The sequence below is a fragment of the Cervus canadensis genome, chromosome 24, assembly GCF_019320065.1.
Source record: "Cervus canadensis isolate Bull #8, Minnesota chromosome 24, ASM1932006v1, whole genome shotgun sequence".
NCBI lineage: Eukaryota > Metazoa > Chordata > Mammalia > Artiodactyla > Cervidae > Cervus > Cervus canadensis.
This window is the reverse complement of record NC_057409.1, coordinates 34,357,265-34,381,437: the sequence shown is the minus strand read 5'-3', so window position 1 is coordinate 34,381,437 and position 24,173 is coordinate 34,357,265. Positions and strand designations below refer to the sequence as shown.

The following is a 24,173-nucleotide window of genomic DNA, read 5'->3' as shown; positions in this document are numbered from 1 at the left end:
TTGCCCTTCTTTTCTTCCAAGTTATTAACATGGCCCATCTTTTTGTAAACAACACAACTTTCCTTTCACCATATTCCTCTTTATTTGCAGCAGCCTTTAGTTAACTTGTCCCCTCTGCTTCCTTAGGAAGGACACTGCATTGCTGACCCCATGAGTGCTCACTCTTTCCTTACATCATACTTCATGGGAAGTAATACAACAGATGTTTCAATTGCCTCACTGAAACAGAACAAGAAATGGGAACAAAATGCCTAACTGAGTCACACTCCATTGACATCTGATCATCCTTTAGCTGATAAGAAGGAAAACCAAAATGGGATTTTTCCAGAGCAGAGTTACCTGTGAATTTTGTCACCAGAAATGCTTTTATGAAAATTAGTTCCTGAAATGCAAATGCAGCTCCCCATCTTGATTGTAAATGTATTATAATTAAATTCAGCAAACATAAAGTTAAGCTAAGCTAGATCTCTTAGAAAGACAACTAGGTTATTGTCCCCAAAGACTTAAGCACAGCCAATCATTTGATGAGCTTAACTTCTTATTTGCTGAACCTAACTACAGAGGTTGAAATAAATGCAACAGTCACCTGGTCTTTGCAAATTAAATCCTGATAAATGCTTCACTAACACTTCCATTCCCTGGCTCCTCACCTGGCTGACATTTGACTGAGTTCTGATGGTGTACCTCAGGAGGGGTGCAAAGCACATTTGCATTCGGGAAGAAGGTCTTCCTGAAAAATTGACAAATTCAAGAAATCTGTCACTAGATATCTTGAGCCACAACTGGCTCTCCTTCCTTTATGTCTGTCACATCTAGGACACCATATTTGCCTAAGTACTCATATCTGACATCTTAAGAGTCTTTTTGTCTACTTGACGCACAACCTCTATATTCAGTTAGTTACTAAGCTCTAGTAAATCTATTTTCACAATGATTATTGAATATATCTCATGTTTTCAATTTTCACTGTAATCAATTGAGTCCAGGGTCTCATCAACCTAGTACTCAAAAACTTCAGATATTGAAATAACTCCACACAGCTGCAAGGTTGAGTTCCCCAAGTTATATTGTCAGACTCATAACAGGCTTTGTCTTAAAGGCTCACTACAATTGGGCCCTGATCTACCTTTTATACCTAAACATACTACCACTTCCAGGTTTCTGCTGCATCTCAAGGCTTCCCTCTATGTCACAGATTATTTTTTCTTATTTTTGTTTATTTTAGACATTGTCTTTGTGCAGTGAATAAAAATTGGAGGAGATTTTCCAAGTGGAAGTAGACCTAGAATTCTTTCTCTATTATTTTATAATTATTATTATTTTCTAAGAGCTAACGAGTCTTATTTCCTCTATGAATTTTTAAAAAGACTTTATTTACTGTTTTCTGTTTGGAGTTTAGGCTTACAACAAAAGTGAGAGGGAAAGAGAGATTTCTCATATATCCCATGTACCCACACATGCATAATTTCCTCTGTTACCAATATCACTCACAGAATTTTTTTTTTAAACCAAGGGATGAACCTACATCATTACATCAGAGTCTCTCAAAGTCAATAATTTACTTTAGGATTCATTATTGCTCTTTCATATTTCATGCATTTGGACAAAAGTATAATGACATAATTACTAAAGTATATGAAAGTATACAAAAGTACTATACTAATCATTATAATGTCATACAGAATGTTTAGACTGTCCTAAAAATCTTCCATGATCTGCCTATTTGTCTCTCCCTACCTCTCCCTAGCATCCCTCCCCCATCCCAAGAACCACTGATTTATTTATTGTCTCCATAGTTTTGCTTTTTCCAAAAAAGCATATAGTTGAAATCATATAGACTTCTCACCATCCTTGGATATTCTGTTCTATTTTTTCAGTCTTTGTTCTCCTTGTTTTTCAGTTTTTCAGAATTCTGCTGATGTATCCTCTAGCTCAGAAATTGTTTCCTCATCCATGTCCAATCTACTAATAAGCGCATCAAACACATTCTTCAGTTTCATTACACTGTTTTTTTTTTTCTCTCTCTCTCTAGCATTTCTTTTTTGTTCTTTCTTAAGATTTCCATCTCTCTTCTTAGACCATCTGTTCTTATACACTGTCTACTTTATTTACTAGAACACTTAGCATATCAATCATAGCTGTTTTAAATTCCCAACCCCCATCTGTCTGCCATGTCTGCTTCTTCAATATATGTTTTTGTCTTTTGGTATGCCTTGTAACTTTTCTTGATAGAAATGATGTAACAGGTAAAAGGAGATGGTATAAATAGTTCTTTAGAATGTGGTGAGGAGATAGTAAGTGTTCATCAGTCCTATGATGAGGTCTCAGTCTTTTACTGAGCCTATGCCTCCCAACTACGAACTTCACAAATGTTTCTCAGTTTTTTATCTCATTCTTTTGGTGATCCAGGTCCAGAATGGCTAGAGTCAGGTGGAGTTGTGTATTTCTCTTCTCCATAGTAGTTAGGCTCGATAATATCTAGCTTCACGGGTGACGCCAGTGGTAAAGAACCTGCTTGCTAGTGCAGGAGACACAAGAGACCCAAATAGGATCCCTGGGTTGAGAAGATCCCCTGGAGAAGGAAATGACTACCCACTTCACTATTCTTGCCTGGAGAATCCCATGGACAGAGGAGCCTGGCAGGCTGCAGTCCATAGGGTCACAGAGAGCTGGACAGGACTGAAGCGACTTAGAAAGCATGCAAGCATCTAGCAGGGAAGGCTCTAGTTAAGGAATTTCCCCTGAGGGCAAGCCCTGTTAAAAAGAATGGTGTGCATTTCAAAATAGTTCCTTTTCTCCTACCCCTTCTAGAGGTTGAAACAGATTCCTCTCCCATATTTACTGTGGAAATTCGATTGAAGGTCTGGCAGTAAACCCCACAGTATTGTGGGGACTAACCTATGACTGGGTACCCCTGAAAAGTGGTTGATTTTTCAGTCTCTTCAGCTTTCTATTTGTTGTTGGGACAGAATGGTGACACCCAAACTCCTCATATGTGGAACAGGTAACCATTTCTATGAATACTTTTGTGACACCTGCCCCACACACATTTAAATACATACTATTCAGTCATTCATTATTTATCTTATACTTTGGTGTGTGTGTGTATGCCAAGCAGTGTGCTAAGTACTGGGAATATAAAGAAGGATAAAATGTAGTCCTTGATTTTACAGGATTACCATTCAGGGAATGTTTATGACATTTACTCCCTGAAGTACTCTTTTAGCATTAAGTTTGGGGTTAGGGACTGTTAACTTATAGCTCTATACTTCTGTGTAAAACACAGTACAAGGTCAGGGAACTAGGTTCTCTCATGCCATGTGGCCAAAAAATTAAAAAAAAAAAAAAAAAGAATAAATTCTTAGAAGATGTATGATTTTCCCAAAGGGAAGGGTGGGAAGGCATTCCAGAGAGGAAGGAAACTGCATACAAAAGCATACTTTACTTATAAAGAGGATCTGCATATAAGGCATCATGTCAATGAAGACAGTCTCAGGTACTCAAGGCAGGCGATAAAGAAGATACTTAAAGTTGTGATGGCTATGGCTTTGTTCTTCACACAGCAGAGGCAGCAAATGACTGCTTACCCATCCATTAGGTATTTGTGTATGAGTGTAAATTAAATTTCTCATGTTTCTACTATAGGAAGTATATTTATTATTAGCCAAATCATTTCCTGGAACATAACATGAAAGACACTATAGATTCTACAAAGAAACTAGGGAAAGGGACTTCAGTTAGAAAAGTAAATAATGTAAAAAAAAAAAGGTGATTTATTTTCCTAATTAAAGAAGTTATCAAGAACAAAAGAATTCACTTTTATTGTTCTTCAATTTACTTATGTATTCATTCCACAAATATTTGCTAAGCAGCCACTCTATGACAGACACTGGGTAATGTTTAAAATTCTTCAGCAAACTAGACATGGCCCTTGTCCTCAAGCTATTTATTACATAGAACAGAAGGAAATTAAATACGTAAATAATTGTCATAGTGAAAGTGCTACAAAATAGCATGGGTGCTATGAATGTAATAATGGGAGAAATTCAGTAAGACATGGGAGTCAGTAAAGCTTCTCTGAAGAAACCATTTTTAAAAGGAGATCTAAAAATTGAACAGGCTTAGCCTGAGTAGGAACAAAGACATGTTTCTATGTGTACTGGTGAGGAGGAAGTCTGAGCATGAAAGGGCAAATGTGTTAAGATTTGAATACAAAAAGGGAGTTGGCTAATTGAAAGATGAACATGGGTTTTAACGCCATCAGTGATAGCAGAAGACAAGATTTATAGGCAGGGACCAGAAAATATAGGAATAAAATAATTTTGACCACTGTCTTCAGAGGATGGGAAGTTTTAAGAAAGAAAGTAAAGCCACTCAGCATATAGTCCATATTTGCTTGTACTTCACACTGTATTTCTTTCATGAACTCTTCCCAGTGCTTCACTGATACCTCATTAATTATTTTTTTTATGATTGCTTCCCAGTGCTTCCATGAGATACCATCTTGATTGTTGAAACAACTTTCACTCATTATGTACAGACTTTCTACATTTTTAGCTATTGATTTCCTCTTAAAAAAACAACAAAGTGTTTGACTTGCAATTTCACCTTTCTGAAAATACAAAATCACTACCACCCAAGCTGAACCTTTAAAAAAGCTTTGTAAAAATATATTGTCAAATCTTCAGAGCACAGCTCAACTGTCACTGTCTAGAGACTCAAAGAAGGAAGGAAGAAATCCAACAGTTACAAAAAGCCACCTCTTACTAAGGGGTTACAGGTGCTAAGCACCCTGATTGACACTTCTATTTTTGGAAACAAATGTGGCACCAAATTTTTAAAGAATATTTACTTCAATGTTTGATTACATATTTTGATTTTCAGGTAGAAATTTAATAGTAGTGATTTCAAAAAGGCTTAAATTTACTAAAACAAATACCTCAATTTTTATCACTTTCATTATATATTTTAACATAGTATTTTATATAGTCCTATGGGTTCAAATTACAGATCAGAAGAAATAACTACAGTGTTTAAAATGGAAACATTTTCGCATTTTATTTTTACACTTTTGAACTTTAGATTATGTTCTATGTGACTGAAGAGAGAGATCTTTAAAATTGATTTGGTCTTGTACAAATTTGTTCAAGTTTAAGCCTGTCTTTTTTGAAACAAAACAAAGTGTTCCATTTTAAGGATCAGAAAAATATAAAGCTAATGAAAAGTTCATAATTATGATTTTCTTAAAAAAGGTTTTATTTGATTATATTATACTGTTTGGAATTTAGAATTAAAAAGTGAAATGCAGTGTTGTGTCTGACTCTTTGCCACCCCATGGACTATAGCCTGCCAGGCTCTCTGTCCATGAAATTCTCCAGGCAAGAATACTGGAGTGGGTTGCCATTCCCTTCTCCAGGGCATCTTCCCAATCCAGGGATCAAACCCAGGTCTCCTGTGACTCCTGCATTGCAAGTGAATTCTTCACCGTCTAGCCACCAGGGAAGCCCTAGTTAGTTTTTAAAACTTACATAAATACCATTTGCTCTCTCTCTTTGAACCAAGGTCTTTGCTAAAAAGGTGAAGAAATAACCTTTATACACTCAGTTTTTCTAAGCAAAGAGTATCTAAGTATCATAGAGCAAGATGGGTTTGTCACTTGCACTTTTTTCTAATTAAGGTTAAGACAAGCTTATAAATTCATTATACTCACCATTTAAGCCAAATTTAAATACCTTAAACCCCAGAAATATAAAGAAACACTTTGCATCTGCTTAGTATCTTAATAAATTCATTTTTAACTTAAGTATATTTGCAACAAGGGCATTTTTCTCCTTGAAAATGTATTACAATTTAGGGACTTAAAAAACTTCTATTAAACAGTTTTATTTTTAATAATATTTTCTTAGAGACATTACATAGGGGTAGTATGTTATGCTAATTTGACTCAATTCTAGAAAATCCTAGCTCATTAATATTTATGTTAGTATATATGTATAAATAGTCACTATATTTATCATACATAATTGCATATGTAATAGCATTATAAACTATACTGTTCTAGTTCATATTTCTATTTTCCAAAATTCCTTCAAATATAAATATCAATTTCTATCATATGTATATCTTTTTTATAGACTACTATGGCATTTTTATGTCTAATATTTTTAAGATATAGAGAAAATTGTCAAATACATATGAATATATATATCATTTAATTTTCACTTAAATAATTAAGAGAAAAGTTTCAAAAATATGTTCATATAACTGCCAAAGTGAGAATATAAACACATTTTATCTTTTGATTTTTCATGTAGAGCTGCTAAAAAGCATCAGGAGTTTGAATCAATGTATAGTCTCAGATTAAAACAGTATTTATCCTCTGAGGAAACATATAAATATATATATTAAATATATATTTTATACATATAAATATATAAATATAAATATATTTATATAAATATTATATATATATATAAATATTATATATATAAATAAATATATATAAATATATATATATTTCCTGGCCAAGTGTAAATTATATAGCTTTTTCAATTGCAATACAAGTTCTATGATTAGATTTAGTACAAAATCAAGTTTCAATTTAAAAGCTAGCTGTAAATATATACATACAAAATTGCATATGTAGTATGCTTAACAGTCTTAGAAATAGCTTTCAGACACTATCAAAGCTTAGAAAATTCCATTTAACCCATAATGTCTGCTTTGGCCCAACAAACATGTTAAAACACTATTTTCTAGACTTTATTTTTAATATCCTCTATCTCTCCCAGCTAAAATTCCATCATCTAAATACAAATAATATGTTACATTTTACCACAAATATAGTTTTGCACAATTCAAACAAAAAGAGAAATTAAATAAAAAGTTAGAACATCATATCCTATACTAATGCTTGTTGAAATGACAGGCATTTCTTGAAAGTGTAATTTCTTTGAACCTCATGAGTGCTAGTTCTAAATATTTTGAATGTTGTACTTCATGGTCTTTTCTTGCCCTCTGTCCCAAGTAGTGATACAGGAAAAACAAAAAAAAAACCACTATTCTGTTAAATGAGTAAAAAATTCCAGGATACAAACACTTGATATAGGAATCTCACTTATTTGTCCATCATTTAATAGAGATACAAATATAACATATTTATCTTATAAAACTATTCAGGGAAAATTAAATTCAGGCTTGTTTTCCCTAATATATAATCCAATTGAAATGTGTGTACAATTGAAATAGATATGCTGACTTAGAAATTGTTACCCTCATATTATCTTTTAGGTAAATGTGAATATATGTGGACCCACCTTTATTATGCCACAGATATTTAATTAAATGGTGTTTTCCTCTCCAACTTTTAATGCTTTTAGAATATCACTACTTTTCTCATTCTGTTTCCAATCAATATCCTCAACAAAATTTCACAGAAGTCATTCTATCTGGTATTTAATTATCTAAAAACAAACACAATTAGGCAGTAATAGCTCCATTTTTTCTTTTTTTAATGGCCTCACTGCACATGTGCATCTTGCCGGATCTTAGTTCCCTGACCAGGGATCAAACTCATGCTTTTGGCAGTGAAAGCATAGAGCCCTAACCACTGGACTGCCAGGCAATTCCCAATAGTTACTATTTAAGAAAACTATTCAACAAATCATTTTCTAACTCAAAGAAACAAAGTGTTCTATAAATTATCTATTTTAAGGATGAGCTTTTCAGTGTAGCGTTTTGCTAAATCATACTACACAGCCGATAGCTTAGCCCAGGCAGAGTTCAGTGCAAGTGAACAGGATATGGAAACAACACAAAACAAATATAAACCCCCTCCACACACAGTTGGATTTAATTTTAGTCATCTGCTTTGAACTGCCAGAAGGAAATAAAAGATACATCTTAAGGCTAGAAGTAGGACGAAATGTAAATATTTAAGAATTTTATATTGAACACAATAGTTGTTCACTCTTACTGGAAACAGCTAAGAAACAGATGAAAGTGGGATTGCTTGTTGCAACTTGAAACTCATTATTGCTCAGCATCATCCCTGATTTATTGTATCAAAGCCATGCTAATGAAGCCAAGGTCTTAGGTATCAGTGAGGCAGTCACCATCTTGCATTCTGTTAGCTACAGATGTATCTGCTTTTCTGCAAATATTTGTCCTTAGTCAGAAGAGTAACTATGTGCAAGTATAAGAATGAAGTAATGTAGGTCCGTCCTTATACCTGAAAAATGTATACATATACTTATATATATATGTGTGTGTATAATAAAAAGTATGATAGTTCCATAGCATTATAAAATATTAATGATTAACTAAAAGGCAAAGATGATATTTGGATTTAAGAATAGGACATTTTCTTTAGTAAAGAAAAATGAATGATTTATATGATTTCTATAAAGAAATAAAACTGGAGTTTTATTTTAGAAAGACAGTTTTAGATGGCACTATTTCTTATATATTAAATAAAACTCTTTATAGCTCTGTCAACTATACAATAAAAGAAGATTTTTTTTCCAAAATCTGTTGTATTCCAACTGCAACATGTGTTATTCATTATCTGAGAACAGATACCTTTAAAATCTTTTTGCTTTAAAAAACTATACTTTCTTATTTTTTTCAAAGTCATTGCCTTTTGCTACCAATAACAAAATATTAATGCTGCTCTTTGAAAAGATGTCTTAACTTATCAATTTATTTTATTTCTTTTTCAGTAATAAAACATATGTTTAATCATTAAGATTTAAGCTTTCTTAAATGATTTAAGCAGCACACAGAAGTCTAATGAATTACTGACACTGTAATATTCCAGGTCAATGGATCAAGTGCTAAATAAATTGATCTCTTCATCGCTACTTAAAACACACGTTTTCCTGACCCAATCAAAAAATGGACCAAATATCTAATAGACATTTCTCCAAAGAAGATACACAGGTGGCTAACAAACACATGAAAAGATGCTCAACATCACTCACTATCAGAGAAATGCAAATCAAAACCACAATGAGGTACCATCTCATGCCAATCAGAATGTCTGCTATCAAAAAGTCTACAAATAATAAATGCTGGAGAGGGTGTGGAGAAAAGGGAACCCTCTTACACTGTTGGTGGGAATGCAAACTAGTACAGCCGCTCTGGAGAACAGTGTGGAGATTCCTTAAAAAACTGGAGTTAGAACTGCCATATGACCCAGTAATCCCACTCCTGCGCATACACACCGAGGAAACCAGATCTGAAAGAGACACATGCACCCCAGTGTTCATCGCAGCACTGTTTACAATAGCCAGGACATGGAAGCAACCTAGATGCCCATCAGCAGACGAATGGATAAGGAAGCTGTGGTACATATACACCATGGAATATTACTCAGCCATTAAAAAGGACACATTTGAGTCAGTTCTAATGAGATGGATGAAACTGGAGCCTATTATACAGAGTGAATTAAGCCAGAAAGAAAAACACCAATATACTATATTAACACATATATATGGAATTTTTTTAATTGTTTTACAAATTTTTATTACTCATACATATTTTTCAACAACCTTGTGAATATGTGAACAATATTAACCTAAAATGTAAACAGGGAAGAAATATCTTAGGCATAACAAGTTAAATGACTCCTCATATATATAGATTTTTATATTCCTCACATCCTCATGAATTATTATTTTTTTTCATTTATTTTTATTAGTTGGAGTCTATTAAATGGCATTTACCATAAATTGGTAACGACCAATTTGGTTGTTAAGATGGTAACGACAACCCTTTATGAGAGACAGCAAAAGAGACACAGATATAAGCAACAGTCTTTTGAACTCTGTGGGAGAAGGTGAGAGTGGGATGATTTGACAGAATAGCATTGAAATATGTATATTACCAGATGTGAAATAGATGACCAGTCCAAGTTCAATGCATGAAATAGGGCACTCAAAGCCGGTGCACTGGGACAACCCTGAGGGATGGGATGGGGTGGGAGGTGGGAGCGGGGTTTGGGGTGGGGGACACTTGTATACCATGACTTATTCATGTCAACGGATGGCAAAAACCACCACAATATTGTAAAGTAATGAGTCTCCAATTAAAATAAATTAATTTTTAAAAACTACACGTTTTCCAAAGCAATTCACAAACAACTGAATTCAAGCCACAAATTAAAAGCAATCACCTATTATAACAATGGCTGCAGATAGATATTAACAGTCCTTATATATACTCTACATTATTCATCACATTGCTTTACACTTATTTGGCACTTAAAACTTACCCGCTTAAAGTAAAAGTATAAAACAGAGAAAATACATTTAAAGTACAAAAGCTAGCAGGTCAGGCATCCTGTTAGAAGCTCTCAGTTACAGCATGCCGGCAGCAGCAAGAAAGACCAATGGGATGACAAAGGAGAGATATTGGCAAGAATTTTAATGAGGGTAAAAGGTCTAATAGTTCATTCCCATTACTTGCTATACTTGGTTTTGTTGTAGAGAGTTCACAAAATGCAAGACAATAGCAAAAAATCTGTGATTTTTATGCCTTGCTGTTTTCTATTATAAGTCTTAACCCTGTGACAGTGATAAAATACATAGTAAATAAGTTTTAGGGCCTTTTTCTAGCCAACTATGCAGTATCTCAAGGGTCTAATGTTAAACACTATCAACTACATTTTTTTTTCCCCAAAAAGAAATATAAAACCTCAAGGTTACAACAAAGCTAGGTGAAAAGGTGCATCTAGGGATAAACACTGGGTTTGATACAATAAAATAATCTTGAAAGAATGCATTTTAAAGTATTTTAATAACATATATCTAACAAAGATTAACAAAGTAGGTACAAAACATTACAGAGTTTTATTTTTGGGAGGGTATTATATACAGACACATCTTCAATCCAATTTAAATGGTCCATTTTTGTGATGTCCTTGAGATCTTGGGAGATATACTAGATAGGATATTTTAGTAACAGTAAAATAAAACAAACCTATCTAGTTTAAGAAAAAAAAAAAGGGAAATAACTTCAAAGTTATTAACAAGTTCCAAGGTATCCTATGGGCTCAATGGCTGGGATGTAATCGATCTTCAGAAGCAGACTGGCAGCTGCCCTCACTGTTAGTTTGGGTTGAATGATCTCTTTCCCTGGTCTCTACGTCAGATTCAGTGTGTTGGTTCTATTCTGTTGTTTGCACAGCTCTTACACTCAAAAAACCAAAATACAAAAAATTAAAGAAAAAAACCAACTGAGTTCCAGTACCCAAGTGGTCAAGAAGCTAACTGATAAAAGACAATGTTCTTTGTCACAATTCCAAATCTTCATTGGGAATTGATTCTGATTGACCCAGCCTGTGTCTTATGTCCAAACATCTGACCTGTGAGCTGTCACACTGAAATATTAATAACATGAGGAGAGTCCCACAAACTCATCTAGAGAATATCTCCCATATTAAATAATGATTTATAATTAAGAATAATTAAAGTATTTAGGGTAACATTTTTCCATTCAACAAATAATGAAAAGCTACAAAACTTTAGACACTGTTCTAGACACTGAGTATTCAGATAGTAAAAGAGATAAACAGAGTGACGGTTAACCTGCTTTCATGAATCACAGACATTAGCAAGGTTTCATACAAAACAAAACAAGGAAAAAAACAAAACACTATAACCTTGCTAGATAGAGATGAAAATAAGGATGGGAAATATTTTTAAAGCAAAGATAATTTCTTAAGTTCTTAATGACAACATAAATTTCAAAGTGGAATTCAAAATCCCTACCTATGACGTCTTTCTAAACACACTGTAGATATGGACCATTCTTAAAAGAAGAGACACTGCATACCTCTATAAGTGGATCAACGCATTACAGTTATATGTAAACATATATGAGGGCTATAAAAGCCATAGGATAAGTTAATTAAAGTTCCCAATTCACTCAGACAATTCAAAATTTATAAAAAATGATAACATAATGTAAAGTAACTATTAATAGATTTCCTTTACATGAACTCTACTTCTTGCAAGGTTTCAATATTGTACAGATTATGTATTTTCTAGGAAGCAAGCTACTAAGAACACAAATGAATTACATTTTATGTTAAATGGAAAGCTCTCATATTGTAAGGTGCAGTTAGAAATAATAGCTCATCCAATGCAGTAGTATGAAGATTTCAGCTAACAAGACTAGATTCAGAGCTCATGAAAATAAGCAGTTAAGATTCTATACTGAATTTACCAAAAAACAGAGGATGGGACATGCTGAGAATTTTGACCTCGGACCACTTCTTGGGCTAATACAGGTCTGTCTCCCTTCATTCTTTCATCTAATCCCTAAACGCTAGTTTGCCATTTGGATGCTGATGCCATTGGGTGCTGGGTGCCATTTGGGTGCTACATATTTATCTATAGTACCAAGATCTCAATCTCTCCAACTTAATACTTTATTCCATCCCACAGTATATCTTTATCCACACTACCCTGTAAGCTCCATGAGAGGAAGAGCGCTTTTTGATTCATGTGAGTGCACATGTCTAGAATCTAAAGCAGTAACAGTAGGTACACATTTGACTCTGACTTAGGGCCTTCTTTCTAAGCCTTAACTTATATTAAACCCACTGGAATGTCCTCTCACCCACCTGCATTGTGAGCCCCTATTCATTTTTTCATGACTCAATCTAAGCACATCTCTGCTGAAATCTTTCCTGAATCCTTAGAATTGCCTATTCCTTCCTGTGTTCAGCACCCACACTTACAATTAATACAAGACCATACCTTCATTATGACTCTGATTTCTTATTTCTGTATTGTCAACTACAAAATTTTGTATTTGCACATAAATGTATATATGCACACACACTCATAGATACAATAACTATATATTACAAATCTGCAACACTCTATAAGACTGCAATATTGTTGAAGCCAAGGACAATAGATAACTTGCTATTGTATCTTTGGGCTAAGACTATTTGTTGAGTGAATGGTATACAGCACAATTAGAAATGATGATTTTCCAAAGAAACAAAAGATATAAGTGAAACAAAAAAACAGTGTCACTAGTAAGCCAAAAACAAAAAGAAAACCTATTACAGTTATTGTTAAATAGATTAAAACCAAGATATTTTCATGAGTTTATAGTATAATGTTTACATGAATTTTTAGAGGTGCTTCTTAGGAGCCAATAATTACTTTTTTAAACAAACAATTTATTTCTTGTTCCAAGTATAAACCTTTAGTCCCCCTTATTTTTTTCTTTATAAAATTTGTTAATTTTACTAACTTTTTTTAAACTTCAAAATATTTTCTAAAAAAGTAGAATATCCAACAGTATAGACCATGATGCTCAAAGATTTATATGCTACTTTCATATTTCTAAGATTAAGTCAATTTTCAATCATTCTATTTTGCAATCTTCAAAGAGCCCAAGAATAATAAAATTATAAAATATATAATAATCAAGATACTTTTATATTATTTAAAGACTCTCACTTACAGTACTGATGCTATTTTTTTTTAAGCAGTGAAATCTAGTTCCATATAAAGCAAGGGAAATACAAGAAGAAAAACTAAGACCTCAGATTGCCTTTTAAAATTTTATTATATTATTCTGTTCTAAAAGATCATTTAACCTAGTTTCCCTGTTTTTTAATTCATCTCTCAGTTTTTCCTTTTCTATAATATCACTGAGTTTCTTGGCATTTCTAACTAAATCTACAAATCTATAGTATTTGCTACCAAGTTTTAATTTTGATTTTGAAGAATACAGCTTATCTGAAAATAATCAAGACAGATTAGAAAACTGCAAGCAAATTTTAATAATTAATACTCATATGCACTCCTTCAAAGAAGTTTTTCTAGGACGGGTGTACCTGTTCATTTCTTGAAACAATATTGCAAAACAGAAAAAAAAAAAGCTATTATTTTAAGGTCTTCTCACTCAAGGATTTAGATACATTTTACTATCTACTCTTGATAAACAAAGATGTCATAATTAAACATCATAGTTAATACAAACTACAGAACTTGTAGAATTAGATTTCTAGCAATCAAACAACAGAATATAGAAACACCTTAATTCCCTATATCAATAGTAGTATGACAGTCATTTTAAGTGCAGATACTGTAAGTCTCATAGTGTTACTTAAGTTTTGAAGTGGTACATTTTCTGAGGTTGTTATCATTTCTAGACATGTTTATTGTATTCAAAGTATTTCAAAATCATTATTTTTTACTTCTTGTCTAAGTATAGAATTATTAAAATTATCACAGTTCTCTAAATAATTTACCATCTACTAAATAGTTTACAGAATCAGCATTCAAAGCATTATTCATATTTTCATATAAATAAGACAGTGCTGCTGAGAATGTGTGTAAATATTATTGAAAATAAGACAGTATATTCTAGGAATGCTATTATTTAAAATATATCCTATTAATTCTTATATAAAGAATAAATTATCAGTTTTACAAAATGCCACATCCTCATCTCACTTTGTCAAAGTTCCTTTGAAGTTCAGATTTTCCTATACTTTTCCAGTTGAAGCAAAACTCAAGAAACTGCAGGCATTAAGTACTAATAACAGGAATAACAGGTAAGGATAACTAAGAGTCAAAACAAGTCTGGAAAAGGACTTGTTGTCCCTAGGTGATGTCATATGTGTGTGTTTGCAATTACATGCATGCATATGTCAACTTATATATCTATGTGTGATTTTCTACTAGTCTAAGTAATTTGTTGGTTTTCAAAAACAGATGTCACTTTTCTTCTAAAATTAACAGTATTGCTCTCATTATGGTGATATAAAATAGTTTAAAAATTCCAAAGTGACAGTAAGGGGCAGAAAAGGAAATGACTAGCTACAGTTACCAATTCTTGTCTGACTGGTCCTCTGACTCTCCTAGCCCACAGCCTACAGTATTCCTCTTGGCTGACATTCAGAAAAAGACACACCTGCTGGAAGTCATGGCCTACACTCTGACAGAATCCTTCACCAATCTTAGGACAACAGTATTTGTCCTACACTCAAGGTGTCAATCATGACGGCATGTCACTCTTTTCCTTCCCAGAGTGTGCCTAGGAATCTCTTATCTCCTCCATGCCTACAGTCATGGTCTCTGTCAGGCAGAGCAGGAGAGCACAGCCATCAAATACAAGAAGCTGCTCGGTCTTTATGCATCATGACACCACTGGCCATTCACAAAAAGAAGAGAAAGAGTCAGCTTTACCCGCAGAAAGGAGAGGTCCCGGTTGTGCTCGATGCTGGTAATCTCCAGGTTGCCCATGACGACCTCGCAGTTCTCATAGTATTTGCGCAGGGCTCGGTACTGCTGCTCCAGGTCAGAGAGAGAGCTCAGTTTATTCTCTGTGCCTGCGCACACTGCCAAGACAAGAAGGAACATGGGACGTCATGCCAACTTTGTATGACAGGAGCCACGATAATATTCCCCTCAACTCTGCTCTACAACAATCTACTCCAATTTCCCGAATGAAAATTTTTTTTAATCCTTTTCAAATCCATAATCACACACTGATAAATATATTCACTTTCATTTTTTAGTTTTACTGAATCATAATTGACATAATGTCATGTAAGTTTAATGTATGAACATGTGTGGTTTTGATACACTTATATATTGCAAAATGATGACCACCACAGCATTAGCTAACATCAATATCATGTCGTTTAACTACCATCGTTGTGCGTGTGTATGTGTCATGAGAACATTTCAGACTTTCTCTTCCAGCAACTTTCAAGAATGTAATAGAGTATTATTAACTATCATCACCATGGTGTACATTAGATCCACAGAATTTATTCATCTTAAAACTGGAAGTTTGCACTTGTTGACCCAAATCTCCCCATTTCCTCATTCCCAAGTCGCTGGTAGCCACCATTCTTCTCTCTGTTTCTATTAAATCTGGCTTTTTTAGATTCCACATATAAGTGTCATAATGCATTCACACTCATAAATTGTATATACTAACCACAGAGACTAAGAAGGCATGGGTTCCACAGACACATATAACAAGGAGATAAATAACCATATTTGCTGTGGGTATATAAAGCACAAATATATAAATCCAATATATTGATTTAATTTCACTCAAACCAGATTTTCTTTCAAACTTATAATTCATTCTACTTTCTATATATATATATATATATACACACACATATATATATGTAAATAAAAATCAGAAGATGATAAAAGTAAATATTATTTAAAAATGAGATGTCTGTGTTGCAAACTAATCTGATCTTAGTAAATTTTCTACAGAATTAAAACTTGGGCTTTTAAGCCCTTGAAAATGCTACCTTTTAAAATGCAAATATTAAAAATCTTAGACTGAAACATTTATTAACATATACTACAAACAGAATAAGTGGGCTAATTTGCTTCAGTCATGTCTGACTCTGTGACCCCATGGATTGTAGTCTGCCAAGATCCTCTGTCCATGGGATTTTCCAGGCAAGAATAGTGGAATGGGTTTCCATTTCCTCCTCCAAGGGCTCTTCCTAACCCAGAAGTTAAACCTGCATTTCCTATGTCTCCTGAATTGGCAGTCGGATTCCTCATTGATGAGCCATCAGGGAAGCCCTAATGTACTCTAGAGACCCTAAAAAACACTCTTAATACATGATCTTTATTTTTACTGCTCACAGAAGTTTTATAACTTGTAAAATGTCTGTTGAGAAAAAGTTACTATTATGTGGGCTTATGAAATGTATATTTCAATTATTTTCACTTCCAAAGAGGACAAGCTTATATTTTAATGCAACTATTGATGAGGGTAATTAAGCATCAATTAATAAACTTACCATTTATAAAATGTATATAATTTAACATTACAATTTATATGTAGCTTATGTTATACAAGTTTCCTTTGGTTGAAAATAAAACATGTACAAAAATCAATACACAAACATCTAAATGAAAAGGTTTCTAAAATATTAAGTGCATTCTGACCTTTCCTGTAAAAGCTTAAACAATTTTGGCAGAAAGTTTATCAGTATAATTGTAGTGCCTATGTATTTTTGCATCTTTCTCATTCTGCATATACAAAAAGAATATAGAATATGAAATTATTATTATTATTGCAAAAATCTCTCTATATAAGACACAAATGCTGTAAGCTTTTTGAAGACAGATGAAATATATTAATCATTATTGTCTATCTGCTGAGCTATATAGCAGGATGCTTTCCAAAAAGATATTTAATAATTAATTTAATTGCCATAAAAATAAGCATAACTTGTATTCAGAAAATAAACTGCAAGTCAGAGAAGTTCTCATTGTTCAAAAGTGATCAGCTGTATTTTGTAGTACTATGTGAAAACAGAAAATTAGAATAAGTATGTTTAAAATTATCTTTCATTAACACAAAATATAATTCAATAAACAGATATTCTAAATAATCAGAATATTCTCAAACATTCTAATTTGGGGAGTTTCTGGTTAACACAGTTTCAGTTAAAAAATATTTTTGCCTCAGTGAGGCTTTCCTTATATTTATATTCTAGTCAAGCTATCTAAATCCAGTAATACATTCCTCCTAACTTTCATCTTGACAGACAGACTTGATTTTTAAAGAACTAGTTTGGATAGATGCATAAAAAATCATTTGTATTTCTCTTCATGAAGGCTCCACTGAATGCCTCACAACTTCCATTTGTCAATCGATTTTACAATCAGGCAATGTATACAAGACAATGCTTAAACCATCAAGTTTCATTGATTTCACAAAGCTGTTTATCAAACAGAATTGAAAAATCTTTTTCACCAGCCAAAACAAGTTTAACAAAATTCAGTCCCCTTTGCCAACGTTATTATAAAGTCCTTAAACTATAAGTTCACAATAATCAAGCTTCAAAAATCCTGAATTTACATATGCTCCCTAGAGTTTTCATTTCATCTGAACTCCAGGAATAAAGCTGTATGTGAAGCTTTAATAAAATCACCAATTATTCTATTTAGTATTGATTCCATTACAAATGTAGCTATAGTTGCAAACATGGGCTTTTCAGACTTCTTAAGATTTGTATCCAACAGTGAGTGAGCTACATGATCCTCATTCAGTTAAAAAAAAAATAAGACTATAATTAGGAGTTTGTAGCAATTTACAAAGGTTGGTTAACAGAATTATTCATTTATTCATGGGGCAAATATATTAGAAACACAAAGAAAAAACATTAACAATATCCATATTAATACTAAAAAATCAATGATTGCCTCCAGGCTTATTATGACTATGGAAACCAGCACTCCATTTGCTTACTCAAGATGACAAAAAGAGGGAAAAAAATAATTGAATCAATATTTTTGCCTGACTTTCAAATCAAATGCCTATGTGAGATATTGAGAAATGAGTAATTATTTAATTATCATCTACTGTTGACCTAGTATCATGAAAAATACACATTGATTAAAATGCCCAAGGTTTCTCATAAGGGTTCATGAAGTTGTTCATGCACACAGTAAGGAAATCAGTAAGCAGTATATATAAGCCATGTATATAATATGTGTATAACATTCAGGGACTGTCTGCATAAAGAAATATTTGGTAACTTGATAAAAGTTCTCTTTTTTAAAAAAAAAATCTGATTTAACACTAAGTACTTTCTCTTTCAGAAAGGTTACCATAATAAACATGCTTTAGCTTGATGTACCCTCTTGGGTATTAAAATTTTCATTAAAAATATAAAATAAAATACCAGAAGTAGCACACATCTTCAGAGACTATTGAGTGCTATTATAGTTACACAAATAATTCCTGCAGTTCTATGTTCAAAATATATATTGAAATGGGGCCAAACTTGTTACTACTTCTTCGTGTGCATGCTAAGTCAATTCGGTTGTGTCACACAACTGAACCTTAGGACTGTGTCACTAACCTTTGGACCACAGCCCACCAGGCTCCTCTGTCCATGGGATTCTTCTGGCAAGAATACTGGAGTGGGTTCCCATGCCCTTCTGCAGGGAATCTTCCCAATCCAGGGATCAAACCCTGGTCTCTTATGTCTCCAGCCTTGGCAGGCAGATTCTTGACTGTTGAGCGACCAAGAAAGCCACTTCTACTAAAGTTATTTAATCCAAGACACCAAGGTTATATCTGCCCTTGACTTTTGACAGGAGCTTCCTAACTGACTTAATTCCCTACTAACCCTGGTTAATTCTTTGTCCAGACGCCAGAATGATCTTTTTAAAAAACATCAATCATTCATGTCATTCTCACTGAAAACAATCCTTGGTTTTTAATCGCATTTATTAGAAGATTCAAACTTCATACTATAACTTGTAGAATGTATATTAGGATCTTTATTCAAATGTCACTCTTTCAGAAAAGCCTTTTCTGACTATCTTATCTAAAATAGCAGATTCCCATTCATCATGCTCTGTCTTTTTTGCCTTCTTGGTTTTTGTTTTACTGCTATCTGAAATTATATGCTTGCTTGTTTTCTTGCTTATTAAATATCTCTCTATTAGAATGCAAACTCCAGTGTTAGAGGCCTTTCTCTGTTCAACACTTAAAGACACATAGCAGACTATCAGTCAATATTCATTGAATAAATAAAATGGACTTTGGAGAAATAATTAGCACAGGATCAAATGCTGCTCCTTCCACATTTAAGAGCTGAATGAACTTGAGCAAGTCACTTAGTCACTTGGAGTCTCTGTGTCTGTGTTGAGTGCTCCTGACAATAAACACAATTTAGAGGTGAATAACACAGAGCCTAAAGCCAGATGTCCAGCATTAAAGTCTAGTTCAATAACTGGCCTGCAATTAACCTTGAGCAAGTTACTTAGCCTCTCTGTCATTCTGTTTCCTCATCTGTAAAATGAACATGGTAACCACCACCATCTCATAAATTTAAATGAGTGAATACACGTTAACTTGCTTTGCACAACATTTGACTGACTGATAGAGATAATTGTTAACTAATGTTATGTAATCAAATATATATATATATATATATACACACACATATATATAATATGTATACATTATGTAATATATTAAATCAAATTTTAAAAAAGGCTTGCAGAGTGATGTGCGATCAGTCTGATATAAATAAATGATCACTGGCCAAGGACAATGAAGGTTGGGACCCCATTCCTCCAACATTTTTTAGCTGTGTAAAATGCGACAATTATTTTCTTCTTAATGGTTGCAATTTTCTCCTTTCTTTACATTTCCTTCAAGTTCAAAAATTTTGTGATTGAATTTATTTCTAAAATACATATTTAAAGCCTGTTCTACACTGTTGGTGGGAATGTAAATTGGTATAGCCACTATGGATAACAGCATGGAGGTTCTTTAAGAAAGTAAAAATATAACTACCATATAGCCCTGCAATCCCACTCCTGGGCGTGTACCCGGAGAAAAGCATGATCCAAAAGCATACAATGGAAAGGATAAACCCCAGTGCCCACTGCAGCACTGTTACAAGAGTCAACACATGGAAGCAACTGAAATGTCCATTGACAGATGAATGGATGAAAAAGATGTGACATATATATACACAATACTGGAGTGGGTTGCCATTTCCTGCTCGAAGGGATCTTCCCAACCCAGGGGTTGAACTCACAACTCCTGCATCTCCTGCATTCACAGGTGGATACTCCTACCACTGCACTACCTAGGAAGCCCATATAAAATGGAATATTACATTACAATTAAAAAAGAATGAAATAATGCCATTTGCAGCAACATGGATGGACCGGGGAATTATCATATTAAGTGAAGTAATATGGTAATTTCCTTCTCAGACAGAGAAAGACAAGTATATGATACTGCCTATCTGTAGAATCTAAGAAAAAAAAAAAAGATGCAAGTGCACTTATTTACAAAACAGGAAAGACTCACAGACTTAAAAGAACAAACTATGGCTACAAAAACACAAGAGAAGATTCTACACATGGACATCTCCAGATGGTCAACATCAAAATCAGATTGATTATATTCTTTGCAGCCAAAGATGAGGAAGCTCTCTATACAGTCAGCAAAAACAAGACCAGGAGCTGACTGTGGCTCAGATCATGAACTCCCTATTGCCAAATTCAGACAAATTGCAGAAAGTAAGGAAAACCACTAGACCACTCAGGTATGACCTAAATCAAATCCCTTATGATTATACAGTGGAAGTGAGAAATAGATTCAAGGGACTAGATCTGATAAGAGTACCTGATGATCTGTGGACAGAGGTTCATGACATTGTACAGGAGACAGGTATCAGGACCATCCCCAAGAAAAAGAAATGCACAAAAACAAAATGGCTGTCTGAGGAGGCCTTACAAAAAGATGTGGAAAGAAGAGAAGCAACAAAGGAGAAAAGGAAAGATATATCCATTAGAATGCAGAGTTACAAAGAATAGCAAGGAGAGATAAGACAGCCTTCCTCAGTGATCAGTGCAAAGAAATTGAGGAAAACAATAAAATGGGAAAGACTAGAGATCTCTTCAAGAAAATTAGAGATACCAAGGGAACATTTCATGCAAAGATGAGCTCAATAAAGGACAGAAATTGTATGGACCTAAGAGATGCAGAAGACACTAAGAGGTGGCAAGAATTCACAGAGGAACGGTACAAAAAAGATCTTCATGACCCAGATAATCACTATGGTATGATCACTCACTAGAGCCAGACATCCTGGAATGTGAACTCAAGAGGGCCTGAGGAAGCATCACTAAGAACAAAGTTAGTGAAGGTGATGGAATTCCAGTTGAGCTATTTCAAATCCTGAAAGATGATGCTGTGAAAGTGCTGCACTCAATATGCCAGCAAATTTGGAAAACTCCGCAGTGGCCACAGGACTGGAAAAGGTCAGCTTTCATTCCAATCCCAAGAGAGAGTTCCAGAAAAACATCTATTTCTGCTTTATTGACTATGCCAAAGCCTTTGACTGCGTGGATCACAATAAACTGGAAAATTCTGAAAGAGATGGGCATACCAGACCACCTGACCTGCCTCTTGAGAAATCTGTATGCAGGTCAGGAAGCAACAGTTAGAATTGGACATGGAACAATAGAGTGGTTCCAAATCGGGAAAGGAGTTTGTCAAGGTTGTATATTGTCACCTGCTTATTTAAATTATATGCAGAGAACATCATGAGAAACGCTGGGCTAGATGAAGCACAAGCTGGAATCAAGATTGCTGGGAGAAATATTACTAATCTCAGGTATGGAGATAACACGACCCTTATGGCAAAATGTGAAGAAGAACTAAAGAGCCTCTTGATGAAAGTGAAAGAGAATAGTGAAAAAGTTGGCTTAATGCTCAACATTCAGAAAACTAAGATCATGGCATCTGGTCCCGTCACTTCATGGAAAATAGATGGAGAAACAGTGACAGACTTTATTTTTGGGGGGCTCCAAAATCACTGCAGATGGTGACTGCAGCCATGAAATTAAAAGATGCTTACTCCTTGGAAGAAAAGTTGTGACCAACCTAGATAGCATATTAAAAAGCAGCGACATTACTTGTCAACAAATGTCCATCTAGACAAGGCTACGGTTTTTTTCCAGTAGTCATGTATGTTTGTGAGAGTTGGACTGTGAAGAAGGCTGAATGCCAAAGAATTGATGCTTTTGAGTTGTGGTGTTTAAGAAGACTCTTGAGAGTCTATTGGACAGCAAGGAGATCCAACCAGTCCATGCTAAAAGAAATCAGTCCTGAATATTCATTGGAAGGACTGATGCTGAAGCTGAAACTCTAATACTTTGGCCACCTGATGCGAAGAGCTGACTCATTGGAAAAGACCCTGATGCTGGGAAAGACTGAAGGCAGGTGGATAAGGAGATGACAGAGTATAAAATGGTTGGATAGCATCACTAACTCAATGGACATGAGTTTGAGTAAACTCCAGGAGTTGGTGATGGACAGAGAGGCCTGGTGTGCTGCTGTCCATGGGGTTGCAAAGAGTTGGACACGACTGAGTGCCTGGGCTGAACTGAACTGAACTGATGGCTACAACAAGGGGTGATGGTGGGAGGAAGGGCTAGACTGGGAATTTGGGATTGACATGTACATACTGCTGTATTTAAAACAAATAACCATCAAGAGCATACTGTATAGCACAGGGAATATAGCTCAATATTCTTTAATAACCTAAATGGCAAAAGAATTCATGAATGGCAAAAGGAATAAGTACATGAATATGTATAACTGAATCCCTTTGCTCTACACTTGAGACTAACACATCGTTAATCAACTATGCGCCAATATAAAATAAAATTTTTTTTAAAATACTGCTACTAAAAATAAAATAAAACTTACTCCACACTAAGTAATCGGTTGCTTTGAGGAGGTCACGCTGTGGCAATATCATATAAAGTTATATAGTTAAACATTTACCAAATTACCTACCAATCCCATTTATAGGTGCTTTCCTAGACAAATGAAAATTCGCTCCCATAAAAATATCTATTATTTATGAATGTTTAAAGGAATTCTATTCAAATTTGAATTTGCCAACAATTGGAAATAACCAATACCCTTTGATGGGTGAATGCTACCAAACTCTGGTACACTATATATATATATATATATACACACACACACACACACACACACACACACACACACGAGATTGCAAAGAGTTGGACATGGCTTAAAGACTGAACAACAACAATATATTAATTTCTTGAATATCTATTCAGCAAGGACAATTAACTGATGATTAATATGTTAACATGCTGCTGTTGCTGCTACTAAGTCTCTTCAGTCGTGTCCGACTCTGTGCGACCCCATAGATGGCAGCCCACCAGGCTTCCCCGTTGGAATTCTCCAGGCAAGAACATTGGACTGGCTTGCCATTTCCTTCTCCAAGGCATGAAAGTGAAAAATGAAAGGGAAGTTGCTCAGTCGTGTCTGACTCTTCGCGACCCCATGGACTGCAGCCTACCAAGCTCCTCCATCCATGGGATTTTCCAGGCAAGAGTACTGCAGTGTGTTGCCATTGCCTTCTCCATGTTAACATGGGAAATTTCCAAAGCCATTATGCTCACTGGAAAATGTAGGCTCAAAAGGCTACATACTATACGATTCTATTGTTATGAAGTTTCTCAAAAACGACAAAACTACAAAGGACAGAGAACAAATCAATGGTTGCTAGAGGATGGGGATCTGAGAGTGAGGGTTTGATGGAAAGATCAGGAAGGGAATTAAGGAGATGGCAGAAT

The 24,173-nt window shown here is 34.3% G+C and overlaps 1 protein-coding gene across 4 annotated transcripts in view; it reads right to left on the bottom strand.

Moving 5' to 3' along the window:
• Positions 1-24,173, bottom strand: part of ERBB4 (erb-b2 receptor tyrosine kinase 4) — a 1,232,786-nt gene that overhangs the window by 756,259 nt on the left and 452,354 nt on the right. For all 4 annotated transcript variants that reach the window (XM_043445436.1, XM_043445438.1, XM_043445435.1 and 1 more), the window contains exon 2: positions 15,219-15,370. In XM_043445436.1, the coding sequence (XP_043301371.1) occupies positions 15,219-15,370 (152 nt within the window). The remainder of the gene's footprint in view (positions 1-15,218; positions 15,371-24,173) is intronic.